Source organism: Falco punctatus (assembly GCF_963210335.1).
Source record: "Falco punctatus genome assembly, chromosome: 7".
Classification (NCBI taxonomy): Eukaryota; Metazoa; Chordata; class Aves; order Falconiformes; family Falconidae; genus Falco; species Falco punctatus.
The window spans coordinates 17,344,810-17,363,240 of NC_137587.1; the positions used below are offsets into that span (position 1 = coordinate 17,344,810).

General features: G+C 45.4%; 1 protein-coding gene and 1 long non-coding RNA gene across 9 annotated transcripts in view; one reads left to right on the top strand and one right to left on the bottom strand.

Moving 5' to 3' along the window:
• MEIS2 (Meis homeobox 2) overlaps positions 1-14,977 on the bottom strand; it is a 174,645-nt gene extending 159,668 nt beyond the window's left edge. For 5 of the 8 annotated variants that reach the window (XM_080394742.1, XM_080394740.1, XM_080394746.1 and 2 more), the window contains exons 1-6: positions 14,258-14,977; positions 12,988-13,220; positions 11,215-11,356; positions 10,570-10,620; positions 9,755-9,805; positions 8,724-8,873 (exon numbers count right to left, since the gene is read on the bottom strand). In XM_080394742.1, coding sequence (XP_080250868.1) covers positions 8,724-8,873; positions 9,755-9,805; positions 10,570-10,620; positions 11,215-11,356; positions 12,988-13,220; positions 14,258-14,269 — 639 coding nt within the window. In that variant the 5' untranslated portion in view covers positions 14,270-14,977. Of the gene's footprint in view, positions 1-8,723; positions 8,874-9,754; positions 9,806-10,569; positions 10,621-11,214; positions 11,357-12,987; positions 13,221-13,492; positions 13,746-13,800; positions 13,834-14,109; positions 14,164-14,257 lie in introns of those variants that run through there. The other 3 variants (XM_080394743.1, XM_080394741.1, XM_080394744.1) reach the window with 3 other exon arrangements.
• LOC308066872 overlaps positions 14,105-18,431 on the top strand; it is a 151,057-nt gene continuing 146,730 nt past the window's right edge. The window contains exons 1-2 of the long non-coding RNA XR_013929349.1: positions 14,105-14,232; positions 14,971-18,003. This is a non-coding gene — a long non-coding RNA (uncharacterized lncRNA). The remainder of the gene's footprint in view (positions 14,233-14,970; positions 18,004-18,431) is intronic.

Genomic DNA, 18,431 nt, shown 5'->3' on the forward strand with positions numbered 1-18,431 from the left:
TAAAGCACGAGGAGATCCTGAAAGCAGCAAGTGACAAGTTTGGATAAATTATTTGAGTAGGACTGATTCTGACCTCATCTACCCCAATGTGTAGTAGGAATAAGTTCAACAAAATCAACTGATTTACCCATTGTAAAATTCAGTGTAAGTGTGATTGGAATCAGGTCCCAAAATATATATTGAAACATCTCAAAGTAATCTCCTAGCACTGATTAGTACCACATGCTCTATAGCAATACAAAATAGAACTGCCAAATAACGGCTTGCTACAATACCCAGCAACATAAATCTAATGGGCCCAACCCAGATCACAGCAGAGACAAAGGGAAGACCCCATGACTCCAACAGGCTCCCAGTAAAGCCCTAGGTGACCAAAGGGTAAGAAGAATCCAAATCCCCTTCAGCTTACACAGACACACACATGTGTACTTATATACACAGTTCCATGTCAGGAAGATGGGAGTAAAATCAGAAGATGGGCCAGGAGCTGAAATTCGCCTAACCTGTCAGCGCAACAGACAGCGTGACAGCACTTACAGCATAAACCCACCACCCCTTCCAAAACCTAGAAAACTGATCTACTTTTCCTCACACAGAACTGCGACAGGAAAAAAAACTCAACAAACAGTAGTATTTTATATTCACTGAGGTTGTTGTATTAATTAAGTCTTAGAAATCACTATTAATACTGTAAACCCCCAAAATTTCATCAAAAAAAATATTTTACCATCATCTCACAGAGTCAGGTGGAAAGAAGCACACAAAGAAAGATGTGAAGCCTTGAAAGTTCAAGCAGCCCAGATGTTATTAAAAAAAAAAAAACCACAGAAAAGTTGAAAATAAGGTTAGCAAAAAGTTCAGATGGAAATAAAATGCAAAAATGGAGCAAGTTTCTTTACAGCCTGGATTAAAACATAGTTGTGCCTATGAGCTGCTCTTTTTATCTCTGAGTTAGGAAGCCACTCAAATAGCTTCAAGCTGAAGGCAAACAGCAGACAGGAGCTCTTCAGCCCTCTGCAGCCTCTCAGCGTCAGCTGTTTGCCGGATGGTAATCAGATAAAGAGCTAGAAGAAATACATGAAAAAGGAAAGAAACAATAGCATAGCATGAGTTTAGCCCTCCAACAACATCAGGCTGGAACCTTCTTTTAGAAAATGTAATAATTGCAACATGTTCACCTAGGCTAAACTTTTCAGGGAACACAGTGAGTTATGTTAATTTTATGCACTGCAGGCTCTCAAGCTGGCTGCTGTTGGATCTTCTTATCACACATAGGAAAATTACAATAATTAACTGGTAACACCTCAGCTATGTTTTAAGGCAAATGTCATCCAAAACCTATCATACAGTATTACAAAAGCTAGACCAGCCTGTTTCAAAACCATAATGATTTGGAAAGGATCAGTGAATAAGACGTCCCACAGCTGAAAACATTTTCTGTCTCTATCAGGCTGAGTTGGTCTTGACCCCAGTTTGTAGATCCCGTTTTAAAAAAATAGACTGTATTGATTGGGAATTCAATGTATTTCTTGTGACACAGTTTTCTTGAGGAAGCAATTCGACAGAATTTTGTTGAAGGACAGAAATAGTAAGATGGGATATTTACAAGATGCGACAGTAGAATGTTGGAAGAATTTGAAAGGGAGGGAAACAGCTAGGCTTTAATATTATAAAAAATGACAAATAACTCTTAAGGGTGGAGTTTACAGCCTCATAAAAAGGCAGCATTCTTTTGCTTTGGACTAAGATCATTGTACGTGTCAGTGAACTTCTCTTTTTCTCCCCTAGTCTGTTTCCAACTTTGCATCCCTCAAGAAAAACTTCTTGGCCAAATGCCTAATCGTAAGTAGTTACTTTATGTATGTCTTCACAAAAAAAAAACAGGACCAAATGACACACCTTAAGTGTACTTCACTGGAAACACTTTATTGGTGTAGTTTAGATACCTGAAGAGATCCTGGTCTAAAGCCTGCTAACATTAATTGTCATTTTTCTATTAATTTCAATGATATTTTTGTTAGGCTGTCACTCTGTAAAAAAACAAAAAGAAACAAAACAAGCAGAAAACCAGATAGCTTTAGATAAAATACACAAACTGTTAGCATGGCTTCTCATATCTCCTTGCAAGTTTAGCAATACACTTTGCAGAAACGAAGAGTATGGATGATGTCTGCCAAAAATGCAATTGCCTGGTGTGTGTACATGTGCATACTATAAAATTTTCACACACATATGACCTAAACTAATGCCAGATATCATAGAAGGTAAACAGCACACATGTATCCCCAGTAGTTTTAATAATTGGGAGTCAAATATGGTGCTCCTCTTGCTCTTACCTAATTGTGTTAAAGAGCAGTGTTACCAGGAGAAAAGCAGTGAATACTGAGTAGAGCACAATAGAAGGAGATGGAAAATAGATACAAGAAGCTAGGTCTCCAGGGGCAGTATTTTCTATTTGCTGGGCTACAGACTCGCAGCTGATAATGCAAGTTGTAATTAATATAAAAGCAGGAGACAATATGGGGAAAGCTTGTACTAGCAGGGCCACAGGAGATCACTCTGCTGCTATCCACTGTTTCTCATTTACACACACAGCCTTCCCTAGAAAACACAATTTTGCCAGTGTTTTTTCCCTTGAAAGTTAAAAAAAAATTGATTTAGCACCACCATTGAATTTTGCTAAATCTAGCAAAGAGCAACAGAAAGGACAAGAGTCTCCTGGTATACAAAGCAAATCTGATGCGTGACTCTTTTCTTGATGCTGCAAATCTGGTGGAAACTGTAAGAGTCTTTAACTGTTTTAACAAGGATTTCTTGAACAGAGATGTTGTAACAGATAAATTTGATATAGGATAACCTTCTGTTAAATTGCAGTTCTTACTTTGTATGCCTAGAATTTTCACTGGGCAGTCTGGCTAATTTTTTGTGAGTGTATATAGTCCCGCTAGGGCTGATTCTGATCTCACACTGCTTTTTATGGTGATATTAAAGACTCAATTAACCATAAGGAATTTGCTTCTTATTTATAACTGGGAAGTAAAATCAATCAGGCCAGCTGATACCCATGTGAGCAAGCTGAGCAGGATTTGGCTCACAGACATTAACTGAAGTTTTAAGTATAGAACTGTGACAGGATCAGGCCCTTACCTCTATCACATGGAAATGGACAAAATCATTGATCTTGCAGGATCAAATAAAACACAACTTACTTCCATAAAAGAAACTACAATGGCTATAGAGCTCATTCTCTGTGAAGATGATTGGACTCAAAGGTCTGGAGGTTGCTCTGGTAAATTAATTTTGCAAACACAAAACTAAACTGAACTACTGATACAGATGGCATTTCCCACCCCCCACCCCCTCCCAAACATAAGCCAAACCCTGCTCACCTTGTTCTTACAAGTAACACCTGTGAAAACAGTGGAACGACTGATGTGATTGATACCACAAAAATCTGTGTCTAGGTACCACCATATATAAAAAGATGCCAGACATAGAAACCTATGCACATACATACACATGTGTTTCTGTGTGTGCATCTGTGTCTGTCTAAGTTTTGTACGTATAAGGTTCAGGATGGTATCTTAGAGACTGTTGTGGAGTGCAGTAATAATAAACTTACTGTGTAAAGAAACATTCAATGAGTAAATGAGCCATGAAAAACTCCAATTTGACATATGTGTGTTTTCTAAAAAAGACCTCTCCTGATATTGCTAAGGTTTATTTTCTTACAGATGCATATTTAGTACGATAACTTTTTTGTATCAGAATTACACAATTTAAACAAAACACAGGCATTGTGGCATTCCAGATATTTGAGTGAGTATGTATATATGTATGTACAACTTTAATTCTTGTCCCTTGATTTTGGATTTGAGGAAAGAGTCAGTCAGGATTTTTGATGCTTCTAGAACGTGGCAACGTTCTGAAAAGCTGCGTGCTTTGTATTTTCCAATTAAGGTTGAAATCAGACGTGTTATCCACCTGTCAGCAAGGAACTAAAACCTGAAAAATCAAGGGGTTGTGGTTTTTTTAATTGTCCTTCTATGTCATTCTGTGTGGCTACACTTCAGCTAGACTGATAGACAACTCAAACTAAAGAGGGAACACCGGTGTCAAATAGGTAGCGAAATACATTGTTGGTTCAGTTTGAGAGAGCCCAGTTTAAAATTCAAACACTCAGATTTGAGCTGTAGATTACCTTAGACAGCAGAGTACCTTACCCACCAAAAAGAGAAAATACACAATGTGCTCTACAGTCTCGAAAAGTTCCTGATGTTCCTTGCCCCTTCAGAAAACACAGGGCCTACGTAACACCCTAAGTAGTCAGCCACATACCAAGAAATTTGGTAATTAAAGAGAAAAAGTTGCCTTATTATTATTGCAGTTAGCTACTTATTTCCCCTTCTGACACACTACAAACAGGCAGGGCACCTCTGGGGTCTGATCCTGCATTTCTGGCATACTCAAAACTCCCACTGAAGTCTGTCAAAGTGTGGCATACCTGGAGACCGCAGCATCAGGCCCCAATTACTTCCTCATTACTTGGTGAAATCTTACCTAAAGATTTAATTATATAACTGGAACAGATCTGTATTACCCTATTTTTATTTCTTTCTCATCTGCAAGATGACAAGAATTTTCACAGACCATTCTTCAAGCAGAAATATTAAAGAAATGTAAAATGTCTGGATGTCCAAAAGTACAGAATGAAAGTATCCTCTCACTGGAGAGCTGAAAGGTTTAATACTCAGACTAATATTTCTCTTCTACAGCTGAGGCATCGGATTTCTAATCTGTCAACAGTCCTTTTATAAAAAAGAGATGTATGTATCTTTCCATCCATTTTTAATTGTATTTTATAAATGATGATCTGTATATTATTACCTCTGAGCTGCAAATTGACTAGAACATATAAACAAGTATCAAAAAGACTGAGGCCTTGATCCTGCTCCCGTGACAGCCAGTGGAAGGACAGCCATAAATTTCTATGGGAGAATTACTAGGCTTCAAAGTAGGTTTGTGCTAAAGGAAAAATTGTGTGGCACCAGGTGAAGCCAGGTACGTAAGAAATGTAATTAAAGTGCAAAAATTTTATCATATGCTTGAAAAAGTTTAAAAATGTCCAAATTTTACAAGCAGTAGGTTTTCCAGATTTGAATAGCTTGAAGGGGGGAGGGAGAAGGATTTGTTGGCAATCTCCATAGATATTTTCGACTGAACACAGAATGCAGGATAGGGCCCACAATGCTCCACAATGTTTATATTGAACAATAATAAATTGTCTGTGCTGGGAAACTCAATTTGAACTGCAGCTGGAAAGGTTTCTTTCCTCCTTTCTTCGCCCCCCACCCCCAGCTGATCTGGTTCAGCCAGGGCATAGCCGTAATTACCTTCTTTCCATCTACAGCTAATACCTTAGAGCAATAAAAAAATATGAGGGTGTTAAAAATTCAAACACTAATTATGGGCTGTTATATTTACTAAACACAGTAGAGTAATAACAAAAGTTTCAGCTTCTTGTGGCCAGCGCTGCACTATTTGATGTACCAAGTCCCTGGACCCTTTACACTTACTGTATTACATAACAGTTAATAGCACACTAAAATAAAATTCGATAAACACATTTATTACCAAACGCATAGAGCACAACCACTTACAGCTGTCTCCTTTTTCCAGCACAGGTATATCTCTGAAGAGTTCATTCCTTTGTTGATTTTGGTTTTGGTTTCCAGTTAAGGTATATAAATAGGAGAGCAGTAGATTTTGGAAAGGGAAGGATGCACTATCTGAGCACCCCATTTAAAGTCTTATGGTAAATTAGCCAAACCTACAATCCCTTCTGTTACTTTCCCTTATGCCTGTTTTCGGGTCTAGCAAAGGAATCAAGCTACGAGCTGCCTTAGTTCCTAGTTCAGCACTGCCACTGTCACCGCTAACCACCCCTCGCGCTCACATTAAACACACACAGTGTAGTTTTATACCACCTAATAAGAATAGAGGTGTATGGATTTTTGGGGTGTCAAACAGCTGTCACAAACTGTCACCTCCACAAGAGAAACCTTGGCACACAACAAATTATCCTGCACTTCTTTTTGGCTATCATTATTCATAGCCAATCAGTTGAAATGCTCCTAGTATTTCATGTGCAAATAAAACCACGAGGGGAAGACCCGTGGATCAGAATAGTGGGCCAATACATAAAACAGAGGAAACAACATGCTGTCTCTGTCCTTCTGAAGTGGCTCATCATCACCCCTGCACCAACTTTCACCAAATGAGATCTAGCCTGAGGCTATATATTAAATATGCATATCAAAGCAAATGAAAAAATAAACCTGGAGAGTCAAATTGGACAAATTTGCATGCTTGAACTGCTACGTTTTCAGGTAGATGCTACCAAATGATAGCTCATTTTTTTATAGTCTCGCATGTTTATATTAGCCATTTTTTAAAGCTTTTTCTTCTTTATGAATAGAAGAGGATTTCTTCCTGCTGGAACCTTGTACAGTGCAAATATAAATGTGTACACACAGAGTAATTCGACTAAGCTATAAAAAAGTGTTAAAGTTTTGTTGGGAAAACAAGATAATATATAAAAAAAAATCCAATAAGGAGACACATTTCCCAAAACGCATGAATAAAATGTAACTATGTGATACAACTCTTCATTTCCCAGTTGGTGTTCTGGTTGCACAAATTATTGCTTCCTTTCAAAACAAATAGCAGGGGGCTAAAGTAAAAATGTTATAGCTCAAATCTCCAGGAAATAAAAGGCTTTAAATTATAATACCCAATGAAGTGGTAAACCCTAATGGGTGCAAGATAAATGGGTTGTCATATTTATTTGAGTTCATTTTTTGGGCCACAAAAGCAAGAGGAGATTCTTCTTATGGAAGATAATAGTTATCAAATTATCAAAATGCTAACCCCCTCTACCCCTGTCCTATCATTGTGTGTGAATTTAAATATTATAATGGAGCACTGCAAATTGGCTTGAGCATTCGCCATCTGCCAGAACCCTAAACAGGCTAGTTTATCTAATCTCTTCAATATAAACATAAGCATGCTCCATTTCTACACTTCCACTTGAAACACACTCTTGTAAAGAAACTGTGCTGAAGAAACATGTACTTTTTTTTTTTTTCTATTGCTCTGAATTATGCACAATGACCCTCTATCTTTCAGGTTGACACTCATTTCAGTTTCTTTTCTAATACTCTCCCAGAATAGTTATGCACGTGAATTTAGGGTTGTAAAATGCCATAAACCAAATATTTTTGAAATAATATCATGCCTCATGTAGTTTATTATCTACATGCGAGATAGCTGATAAGCAGAGAAACTTTCAGGAACCTCTGCATGCATATTTTTTTTTCCTCTCAAAATAATAGATTTAAAATGTAACACATCGCAAAAACCTTGTCCTGCAATGTTTACCGAATACAAATGAGAAAATGAAAGCTAAGGCTTGGGTCCAAAAATATTTCCCGAGCTCTGTAACTAAGCAGTGCCAGAAGGGGGGCATTTAGAAGAATTTATTATTATTTTATCTCCCAATTCAGCCTCAGTCCAGGTCTAATGTAATTATCAAATACACATACAAACAACATGTTTTCAAAGGAAACAAAAGCTCCTAGAAAGCTCATTCTCCCTGGGCTTAGAGCTACTCTTCTTAACACACTGGGAAATAAAGGCAGGCGCCTGTGCAGAAAGCATGGTTAACTTCACACCGGGTGTTAAATTAATATTTCAACCGCTAAAATATTAGACTGTATCATTTAGATTATGAGTTCAATTGAATCTAAAACTGTGTAAACCCCTTTTCCCCCCAGGGATGCGTTCCTATAAATAAACTAGAGTTCACACCCACTCTTTTTAACCAGAGCTATTCCTTCCCTTTTCTGTGGTACCAGCTGCAATCTTTCCCTTCACATCCCGAAGTCTCCCCGCATCTACATCTTTTGAAGGATCACAAGAGCCGCTCCAAAACCCGGAAAAACAAAGGCACTCTCCTTACCACGCACACCAACGTTCAGTCCTACACACATAACACTAATTCACCAACTCCTCAAGTGTTAAAATCAACCGCTAACCTACGGTTACTCAATCATCATTCTCTCCAGCTTTCTGTAATACATTGTTAATAATTGCTTCATCAAGGTTACTGTCTTTTATTATGAAGATGCTTCAGGCGTTTGGCAATAAGTCCATATTCTGACAATAAGTTGCTATAAAGCACAAGCATTGGAAACTCTAATGTGCTAACCCCTTTTTTTTAATGCAATGTAGTATTGCCAATAATTCTCATCACTTGTCATCTCCACGAGAGGGGAGGGGGGAGCAAATCAGCAAACTTTCTCCCTAACTTTCTTGTCTCTGTTTCCTTACACTGCTGTATTGATTACAGAGTTAGCAAAGGGGAAGAGAAAGCACCGATCCCCACACCAAAAACGACAGTGTGCTACCCCTCCAAGGCGCCCAGACCAGGAAACTTTACAAACCATTGCAAACTTGCTGCTTTACAGATGGAATCAGAAGGAATCTTTTGCATTTTTACAACTTTACAAAGCGAGAGGGAAGAAAGGAGGATCCTAGCTTGCAAGAGGTTAAAGTAGTAATAATACTACTAGAAGACAACAGCAGCAAAACAATGAAATCTGGGACAGGTCCTCTAAGCAGGTTAAAGTCTTAAGAAGTGCCATAAAGAAAGCAGAACTTACATGATCGGCTAGATTTGTGGAAGATCCTGAGAGTTCTTCATGGTCTGATTTGGAGCTGCCATCCCTTTCATCAATAACGAGGTCTATTGGCATTTTTCCTTTCAAACAACTAATGTACCGATGGCAGAAGTTATCGCACAATTCATGAACCTGAAAACAGTAACAATGATAGTATCAATAATGGCAAAATATCGGATTGCAACTTTTTTTTTTTTGGTAGCAAGAACAACCCTCTGATCTTCTCCACAAGTAACTCTAATTAAGGGGCACAATAGTTGAAGGCAAGGAAACAATAGAGAAATTGTTGCAGCACATATTATTCTCTAGAGACTTGCTGCAGCAACAAGTTAGAGAGATAGATAGTGGGCTCAGTCTGGTGTGCAGAGGAAAATCCGATTTGATGATAACATCAGAACGCTGGGAGCTGGACCCAAGCGGTATCGCTGGAGCATACACAGCCCAGACAGGTACAACTAGTCACTCGGGACCGGATCAGTTTAAACCAGGGCTAAAAAAAGGTCTAAGTGGCCGGGAGTGGTAAAACGAAGCTACTCGCTGAGGCTGTGGGAAGAGCCGCTCTCGTCCCAGGGCACAGCCCCCTCCCCACGCCGCGCAGGGGCCCCCTGCCTCTCCCAAACATCTAGTGCTTGCTTGGGGTTAATGTGCCTGCCAGAGCTGAGGACAGGCAGGAGTGCTTTCATTTCTCTTTTTGTTCAACATGTTATTTCCGAGCCAGGGAAAGAGCTTCTACTGAGGGAAGGGGTAAGAAGGATGAAAGGGGTTTAATAATATTAAATATTGAAATTAGGCAGGGGAAAAAAAAGAAAAGAAAAAAAAAGCCGGGCTGGGCTGGGCATGGCTGTCGAGTGTCATATGTTCTGATGGCACAGGTTACGGTATCACACTGTGTTTCCCCTGTCTCCTCTGGCCATGTTTACAAATCAGCCCAAACAGTCGGGGGGGGGGGGGGGGGGGGCAGAGGGGCCCAGGGAGGGAACGGCTTGCCCCCCGCCCACCTCTGAGCCTCTTACCTTTTCTAATTCCAAAAGGTGAAACCTTAGTACTTGTATTGCTTGAATCATCTGCAAGAAAGTTTTGAGTAAGGGGTTAGGTGGGAGACAGGCGCAGGGGAGCTGCGCAGAGCTGCGAGCCCGAGCGGGCCAGGGGGAGAAAGGGACTGTCAAGGCGCGTAGCCATTACCCAGGATTTTAGCTCATTGGTCATGCTTGAACAATTTTGATCAACTTTAACCTAAGCGCTCGATTTTTATCATATTTATTACAGGAGCGGTGATTAGTGCTTTATTACCGCGATCTTGGAGAAACCCTCTTCCCCCTCTCCTGGCTCCCTCTCAGCACCCCGGCCCTCACCCCTGAGGGTCCGCAGAGGAGTCAAACACACGCTCCCACCCACCCCCTCACCCGCAGGAGAAGAGGGGAGGGGATGGGGATGAATAATTTGGCATCTTTACAAGCGGATTTAGGCACTTTGAATATTGAAATCGTTCACATTAGCAAAAGAATTAGTTAGAAATCTCCAGCTCTCTCTTCTTAAGCAGTTATTTCCCTCACTTTAGCTTCCCGTGGCTTTCAAACACAGCTTTGCAATGCACTGGGGCTGGCGGGTCTGCCCTGGCTCACTTTAAAAGTGCAGCTCTTTGAAGCCTCTCGCCGGTGGCTCCCAGCTCCCGGCTCCCCCTGCCCAGCCCGCGCAGCCAGGGAGCCTGGGCCGGCAGCGGCCCGCCCCGCCGGCCCGGGCGGCGGAGGGCGCTTGCCGGCAGCCGGCGGTGGGGTCGGGGTCGGGGAGGGCGGGAGGGGAGCGGGGCAGAAGGGCCAGCAGGCCTTACCAAATTGTCCAACTCTGGATTTGAAGAAAAAAGTGGTTTTTCAGCGCGGACCTGCAGGGAAAAGGAATAGCGGCGTGAACTACAGCTTCCCTCCTCAGCCCTGTAACCGAACCACTCGAAGGGAATAATAATAATAATAATAATAATAATAATAATAATAATAATAATAATAATAATAATAAGCCCCCCCTGTGACCAAACCAGCCGGTGCAGGCCAGGCCCGAACCGGGCTGGGCACACCGGAACCTCCTGCGCTGCGCGCAGGGGCCCGCTCCGCCGCCGCCCGTCCCGCCGCAGCAGCCCGGCGCCCGGATCCCCGGCCTCTCCCCGCGCCCGCTGCCTCCCGAACTCGGCCGCAGCCACATCTCCCTCGCGTTCGTGCGGGCGGGCGCGGGCCGGGGCTCCCAGCCCGGCAGCGCGGAGGGGCTCCCGGCGGAGGAGGGTCGGGGCCGGCCGGGCCGCCAACGCGCACCCACGCCGCCCCCTCCCGCCCCCCCGGCACGGCCGAAGAGGGGGCGCGGGGGGGGGGGGCTGCGGGGGGGGGGGGGGGCTGCCCCCTGAGAGCGGCCGGCCGTGCTGGTCGGGGAGCTGGGGAGGTGGCGGGAGCGCTGGGAAGGGCTGGGGGCGGGGGGAGAGGTGCCGGACCTGTTTGGCGAAGACGGCGATGTCCTCGTTGAAGGAGTCGGAGGAGCAGACGTCCCCGCCGGCCACGCCGGGCTCCCGGGGCGTGCAGGTCGCCAGCTCACACTTCTCAAAGACCAGAGCTAAGAGGGGGAACAACGGGTGCCTACCGGGCAGTGGCACACAAAGAGAGGGGAGGGGGTGGGGGAGAGGGGGAAAGAAGAGCTCTAGTCAACAAGTATTTATTTTAAAAAAATGCACGGACACACGGACACACGGACACAGCCACAGCCACGCTCTGCAGCCACGCAGTATTGCTTCGGGCAGAGCAAGGGAGCGTAACGTTTTGAAACAAAAACGCTGGGTTTGGTGGTGGCGGTGTGGTTTGGGGTTGGGGTTTTTTCCCCCTTTTTGAAATTGCCATGTCCGAGCCACATCCCCCGTGCGATCCCCACAGATGAGGACAAAAGTGACCTCCTCTCCAAACACATCAGGCACCAAACACGCTCACGCAGGCAGCAGCTCAGCTGGGAATCTTCACTTTTCGCCACAGCTTAAAATAACGCGAAACCTGGAAGATCCCATCCCTACCCTCCAGCTATGACCTAAAATGAGAAGCACGGCTAGGCAAACTGCAAACTACTTAATACGTAATTTTATTTTTCAAGGGGCCTGCTAACAAAAATGTGGTGAAGTTTCCTGGCTTAGGAAGCACACCCAAGTAAAATACCAGCTGTCCAGATAAGTGAGCTGGGGAGGGGGTGGAGGGAGGGAGCACTTCGCAAAATATTTTCCCATAGTTGGTGTAGTCAGGAAAAAAAATATTTTATCTGCGTGCTAAGTAGTAAGCATGCATTTGCCTCTTCTCCCTTTTGGTGCCTGCTCAAGGCCCCACACTGTCATAGATGTTACTGTCTCTCCTTTTAGGATCATGTAGTATTTTTTCTAAAAGTCACTGAAGGGAATCTGTGTCACCCCCCCCCCAAGCTATGCCCTGGCACAGCCTTGAGTTCTGCTGGGTACGTGTTCCTTTTCTCTCATGTTCTTCCTTTCTTAAAAAGAAAACTCAACTCATTGCCCCCAATGCATTTATTTCTTCTGTCTCAGGGAAGTGCTGCTTCCAAAACCCGAATCCCTTTTATTCTTACTACCATCCGCGATGTGAATAGCTCTTTATTTACAGTGTTGGAAGAGTGTTATTATGGCATGAAGGAGAACACCAGAACAACACTTCTCCAACTAAAATCCAGAGCAATGAGAGCCGCCTCTCCTGCCTGAACTCCTAACTGGGGCCTTTCCGAGAAAGACAAAAAACCCACGGGGGGGGGGGGGGGGGGGCAGGAAAAAAAAAAAAAAGGGGTGGGGGTGGGGGGGGAGGAAAAGGAAAAAATAGAAAAGGAGAAAAGAAAGGCAAGGCACCACCAGCTCCCCCCAGCCCAGCCTCTCTCCCCGAGAGGTCTGTTTTTCCAGGACCCGTTTCCCGCGGGCGCTGGCACCCCAGCTAAGAGTCAGGCTGGGACGGCACTCGCCCTGCAGCCGCCAGCACTGGCAGTGCCACCGCGCGGGTCTCCCTCCGGAGCGGGCGGCTGGGGGCTCCCGGGCCGCCGCCCTCCCGCCGGGGTTCCCTCCCGCACCGCCCCGCTCCGCTCCGGGGCTCGGCTCGCCGCTGCCGCCGCCCGCCGCCGCGGCCCCGCGGGAGCCCCCGCCGCCCGCCCGCCCCGCTCCTGCCCTCGCCGCTCCGCGGGCACCGGCGCTGCGGAGCCGGGCCATGGCGCCGGGCGGCCCGGCGGCACCTACCCGTAGATCGCATCCTTGTCCCGCTTCAGGGCGTCGTTGACAGCGGAGCCCATGCTGGCCGGCATGACATTGGGGTGCGGGGCGTGGGCGCCGTAGTGCTGTCCGGCGTGGAGCGGCGGCCCATGGTTGAGGTGGTGCACCGGGGGGATCGGCCGGGGGGCGTGGGGGTCCCCGTACATGGACGCCGGCACCCCTACTCCGTCCATCCCGCCGTAGTGGGGCAGCTCATCGTACTGTCAAAAAACGGGCCGGAAGAGAAGAAAGAAAGAGAAAGAGGGGAAGAGAGAGAGAGAGAGGAATAAAAAAACAAACAAACAACAACAACAAAAGTCAGAGGAGAGTAAAGCACCCGGACAGACACAAACAGAGCAAAACAAAACAGAAGCAGCCACAACAGAGAAAATGTGCAAAATGAAATCAACTGGGATCGGGAGCAGAGGCTGGAGAGGCTGAGGGAGGAGTGGGGGTGCGGGGAGAGGTAAAGGGGGAAAGTGTGTGTGCCTGCCTGTGTGTGCGGGGGGAGATGGTCCTCTTCAGCACGGGCAGGAGAAACCCTAACAAGGAAACGGGGATGAAAAGGAAGGAAACGGAGGAAAGAAACTAGAGTTACTCTGCATTAGAAAGGAAGAACACACACACACAAAAAAAAAACCAACAAACCAAACCCAACCCCCAAAAAACCCCAAAACAAGCAGAATCAAAAGCAACTATATAAATAAATCAACACTGGGAAGAAGAGAGGAAAGGTAGGGTGCATTGGGGGGGGGGGGGGGGAGAGGGAAGAGATAAAGGGGGAAATAATCTGAAAGTTACCAGAAACATTATTTAGTAGCAATTCCCCTTGTCCTTGTCAAAGCCAGAGACAAAAAAAAAAAAAAAAAAAAAAAAAAGCAGCTATATGTGTATACATATATATACACAGACACACATATGTATTTCTTAGTCTTTGCTAGACAGCGGCAGCAACGGCGGCAGCAGCAGCAGCAGCAGCAAGCTTTCCCCTGTGAAACCCGTGCTACTGAGCAGGCAGAGAGCAGGGAAATCGCGCTGCTGGGGGAAAAGCTAGAGAGGAAAAAAGCGTGGAACAATTGCAGAGAGAGACACACACAGAGAGACACTCACGCGCACACACAAAAAGCTAGTGAATAATTTTTGCTGCTATTTTTTAATAGTGGCCGCCATCATCATCAGCAACAGAGGAGAGCAAATCGGACAGGCCCCTCTTAAGAGAGGATTTATATATAGGTAAGTGTTGGAGATTTAAACCTACCCTTTGCGCCATCAGTCTGCGCTCCAATAAACTCCTGGATGTGTCGTATATTTAATATCCCAGTCCAGCAAAGAAAGTGATTTAGAGTGAAGAAGATTCCTTTTTTTTTTTTTTTTTTTTTTGCAACCCACTTATAGACTTCTCCTATCCTCCAATATGGGTAAATAATAATAATAACAACAACAATAACAACAACAATAATATATAAAAAAACCAGTCAAGAACCACGATGAGTTTCTGTGTTTTCTTCTTTTTTCTCTCTCTTTCTCTCTTTCCTTTTTCTCTCTCTCTTTTTCCTTTTTTCCTTCTCTACGCAAAAAAAAAAAAAAAAAAAAAAAAAATTGTCAAGCCCCCAAACTGAAGGTTACGATCGGCCCGTCAGCAACCCACATGTAACCAAACTGTCGTGTCTCATGGCTTTTTGCCACTCCAGCTGTCAATCAAAGCCAGGGAATGTCAAGGTAGTGAATGAATGATGGTTGATGATGATGAAGAAGAGAGGAGGAATCTTTTTAACCCCGGTTTCTTCTTCCAGTAACTCCGCGCTCGGGTTTTGCCTTTTAGGATCGCTATAGGGTTGTTTTGTATTTTTTTTTTTTTAAGTACTGTGAAGGGGGGTGGGGAAAGATGCGAAGAAAAATTGAATAGTTTGCAAAGCCCGGACTTCCCCCTCTCTCCCTTTTTTTTTTTTTTTTTTTTCCTCCTCCCGGCAGGTATTTTGTCTCCCTCTCTCCCTCGCTCTCTGAGATGAGTGAGTGTCAGTAAGTGTTGGCAGGTTGGCTGCTGGCTGCCTTATAGAAGAGGCTCAGTTTTGCAGCGCTGATCGGCGGGAGAATGAAGTGACGGAACCCGGAAGTAGTGGTGGCCATAGCCAGTCCTGCAGCGCGGCGGCGGCGGCGGCGGCGGCGGCGGGGAGCGGCGGCGGCGGCGGCGGCGGGGAGCGGCGGCGGCGGGAGCGGGCGCGGCGGCGGGGCGAGGGGCGCGGGGCGCGGGGCGGCGGGGCGCCCCAGCCGGCAGAGCGCCGGTGATGCGCAGCGCGCCGGCAGGGCGGCCGCGGCGCCGCGCGGGGGGAGCCGCGCAGCAGCCCCTGCCCCGAGCGAAGCAACGCGTGTAGGAAGGAGCGAGCGAGCGTGCGAGAGAGAGGGAGGGAGGGAGCGAGGGAGGGAGGGAGCGAGGGAGGGAGCGAGGGAGGGAGGCAGGGGAGGAAGGACGGGGAGAGTGCGTGTGTGCGAGAGGGGGGAGAGGCAGGGGAAAACTGCAGAGAGCGAGGAGAAAAGTGCGGTAGAAGCCCGGCCCCGGGTTGGTTTGCGCTAGGTTATTTTAGCGACAAAATACCTTCCGATTAACCGCGACGTTTAGCGGCTGATTGATGCGCTGAATTGTTTGTTTAAATCGCCGGCTATCGCTGCTGCCGCGAACGGGGTACGCGAGTCCGGGGGCACGGAGAGCCGCGGTGCGCAGGGGCGCCGCGCAAAGTTGATCCTGCCCGGGAAGCCAGCCTGCTCCGCCGGCCGCCCGCGCCCTACGCTGCAAGCGTGGTCTCTTTCCTCTGACAATTCATTGTGCTTTTCTAAAAATTAATTTTCCAGGGCATGAAGAGAACGCCTCGTTCGAGCCGTGTTTGGCACCGCTCTTCATTAAGTGATCGCTGCTATCAAGCACGCTGTGGATGTCTTGGGGGAGAGGCGGGCGGGCAGAGGGGGGAAATCCCTTTTAGTTTTGCGATTAGGCTGCCAGGGCTTTGAAAAGGGCTTAAAAACAAAGTCATGCTCAGCCTTTTGTAGGAGAGATCCAGATGTTACGTAGATTTTTGTTTGCATGTTCATTTCGAGCGGATCTGGCGGTGAGCGCTGTATTTACGTGTGTATGTGGCTGGACTTTGCCGTATATCGACGTTGCGCTTGTGGAATGTATGCTGAAGTATTAGCTCGGTAATGCCTTCTAATGGTAGTGCTAATTACAGTGGGGTTATTTAGCAAATTAAGTGAGATGATGCACCCCCCACCCTTGAGCACCAAATGAACTTTTCCAAACACACACCACGCGCGCGCACACACGCGCGCGCACTCGCGCGCGCACACGCACACACTCACACACACACTCACACATACACTCACACACACGCACGCGTTAATTTTGGTGTGTTTCTCTCGCCCAATCGCTCCGCCGGAGCCGCAGCATGCCTTACCTCAGAGCAGTCAATTACCAAAGCTACCCGGGATCATCAATCATGGGGGATGCTTGAAGTTTAGGGGAGGAGCGATGGTCAAACTATCGATTGCTGCAGTTTTGTCCTCCCCAACCCCCCACCCTCGTTCACGGTCCCCTGCACATAAAATCTAAAACAGACTATCCCGTTAATAGTGGGATTTATCAATGATTATGTACCCAGTTGTGAATGTGGCCTTATACATAGATGGCTTTGAAAAAAACACGGCAGAAAAATATATTTTTTTTTTCAGTTAGAGTTTGGTTTGGTTTGCTTTTTGTGATGATGACGAGAACTTTAAGGGTATTTTTTTTTTCCTAAACTTTAAGAAAATTACTCAAGGGGTAGTTGTAGATATTTGGCCTGATTTTAATAGGCGTAGGGAATGAGCTCCAGAGGTCAATAAACCCCTCCAAAATGATGAATGATTGAGTACCTGTGATGATGATAGTGATTACCGGAGCAATTAAACAGTTTGATTAAATGAGCCATCATAACAATGATGTCTGCGGGAAATCAGCCCTCACATATAAAGAAAGATAGTGTGGAGGGCTGACAAACGCCAGTGGGCATTCCTGCGTGTTCCGATAGCGCCGAGCCCTGCAGAGCAGGGCTGTGTTTACAAATACGAGGGGAATATGGAGAAAAGTCCCTCTCTTACTTTTAGCCAGAGTTGCAACCTGCTTAAAACCCTCCAGAAGCCGGAGAGCAGACCCGGGTTGTTTTTGTGGGCTTTTTGTTTTGGTTTGGTTTTTTTGGGTTGGTTGTGGGGGTTTTTGGGGGGTTTGTTTTTTTTTTTTTTCCTAGAGGATCTCCTCCAAGATTAAAGCTAGTCCTAAGAGCAACCGAATTGCTGTGACTGACTTTCACGGGACTGTAAAGAGAGGTGAGTAAAAAAGCCCTTAGTATGTAGATCTCTTTCAAGCAGTGGTTAAGTCGATTCATTTCGCAGGGAAAAAGCCAGTCTTCTTGTGCAGTATTTTATACTCTGTCGTATAAATCGGTAACGTAATTCAAGATATTCATGGTAATGAATGCTTGGCTAATCCTTTGGGTGCGCGGAGACCTACAGAGCAGTAGGTTATGCAAATCCTTTCCTACTTTTACAGCTGTAGTTTTCTAACAGATTTTTTAAGAGATCTAGTCATCGGTGAATGTTATCTGGTTGTTTTTTTTTTCCTCCCGCGCCCCCCCCCCCCCCCCCCCCAAGATGCCAGATTTCTAAACTTGCGTGGAATCATTTGATTGTGATACAGCCAGCTTAGAGGACGGGGTTTAAATATTTGTAGCTTCCAAACTTATTTTTTAACCGAGGCGGTGCAAACCCAGAGCCTTGCCTCTTGAGATATACAAGTGTGTCTCATTTCAGATAGTTTCGGTATCACCAAAGAAGAGGTCTTTTCTGGTAATGTGGCCGCGCAAAAGTAATCTAGCTCCGTTGAAGGCTCCATGTATTTGTTCAGACCTCAAGCTGTGGGAGAAGTTCATCAGTTTTCTTCTCAAAAAGAAGTTTTTAGATTACTTGGTTCCCATAGAAGTAAGCGCTTCATTGCTTAGAATTATAATTTTAGACTTGGTTTTTTTTTTCTCCTAATTCTGTTTTCCACAGAAGTCCCTGGAAATCTCGGTTCTCTTGACTAAGAAATGGTTAGAAAGCAATCTAAAATCAAAGTTGCAAAAAAAAGCAGCCCAAGATTTTTGCAGTGTTCAATGCTGCTCCTTTCACTTCTTTTTTTTTTTTTCCCCTCCCCCCCCCCCCCCCCCCCCCAATTAACCCCCTGCGTTGGCTTGTCCTGTTATGCATGTGTGTAATCTGGGACAGGGACCAACTTTTAAAAATTATTTTAACTTGATGGAAAGTAAGAGTTCACATGGTAAATTAAGGGCTTTCATGTTCCTCTTGTGTCTTTTTTTCCCCGTGAAAAGAGTTGAAGCCTTTTTCCTCTTTACTATCCCAGTGGATTA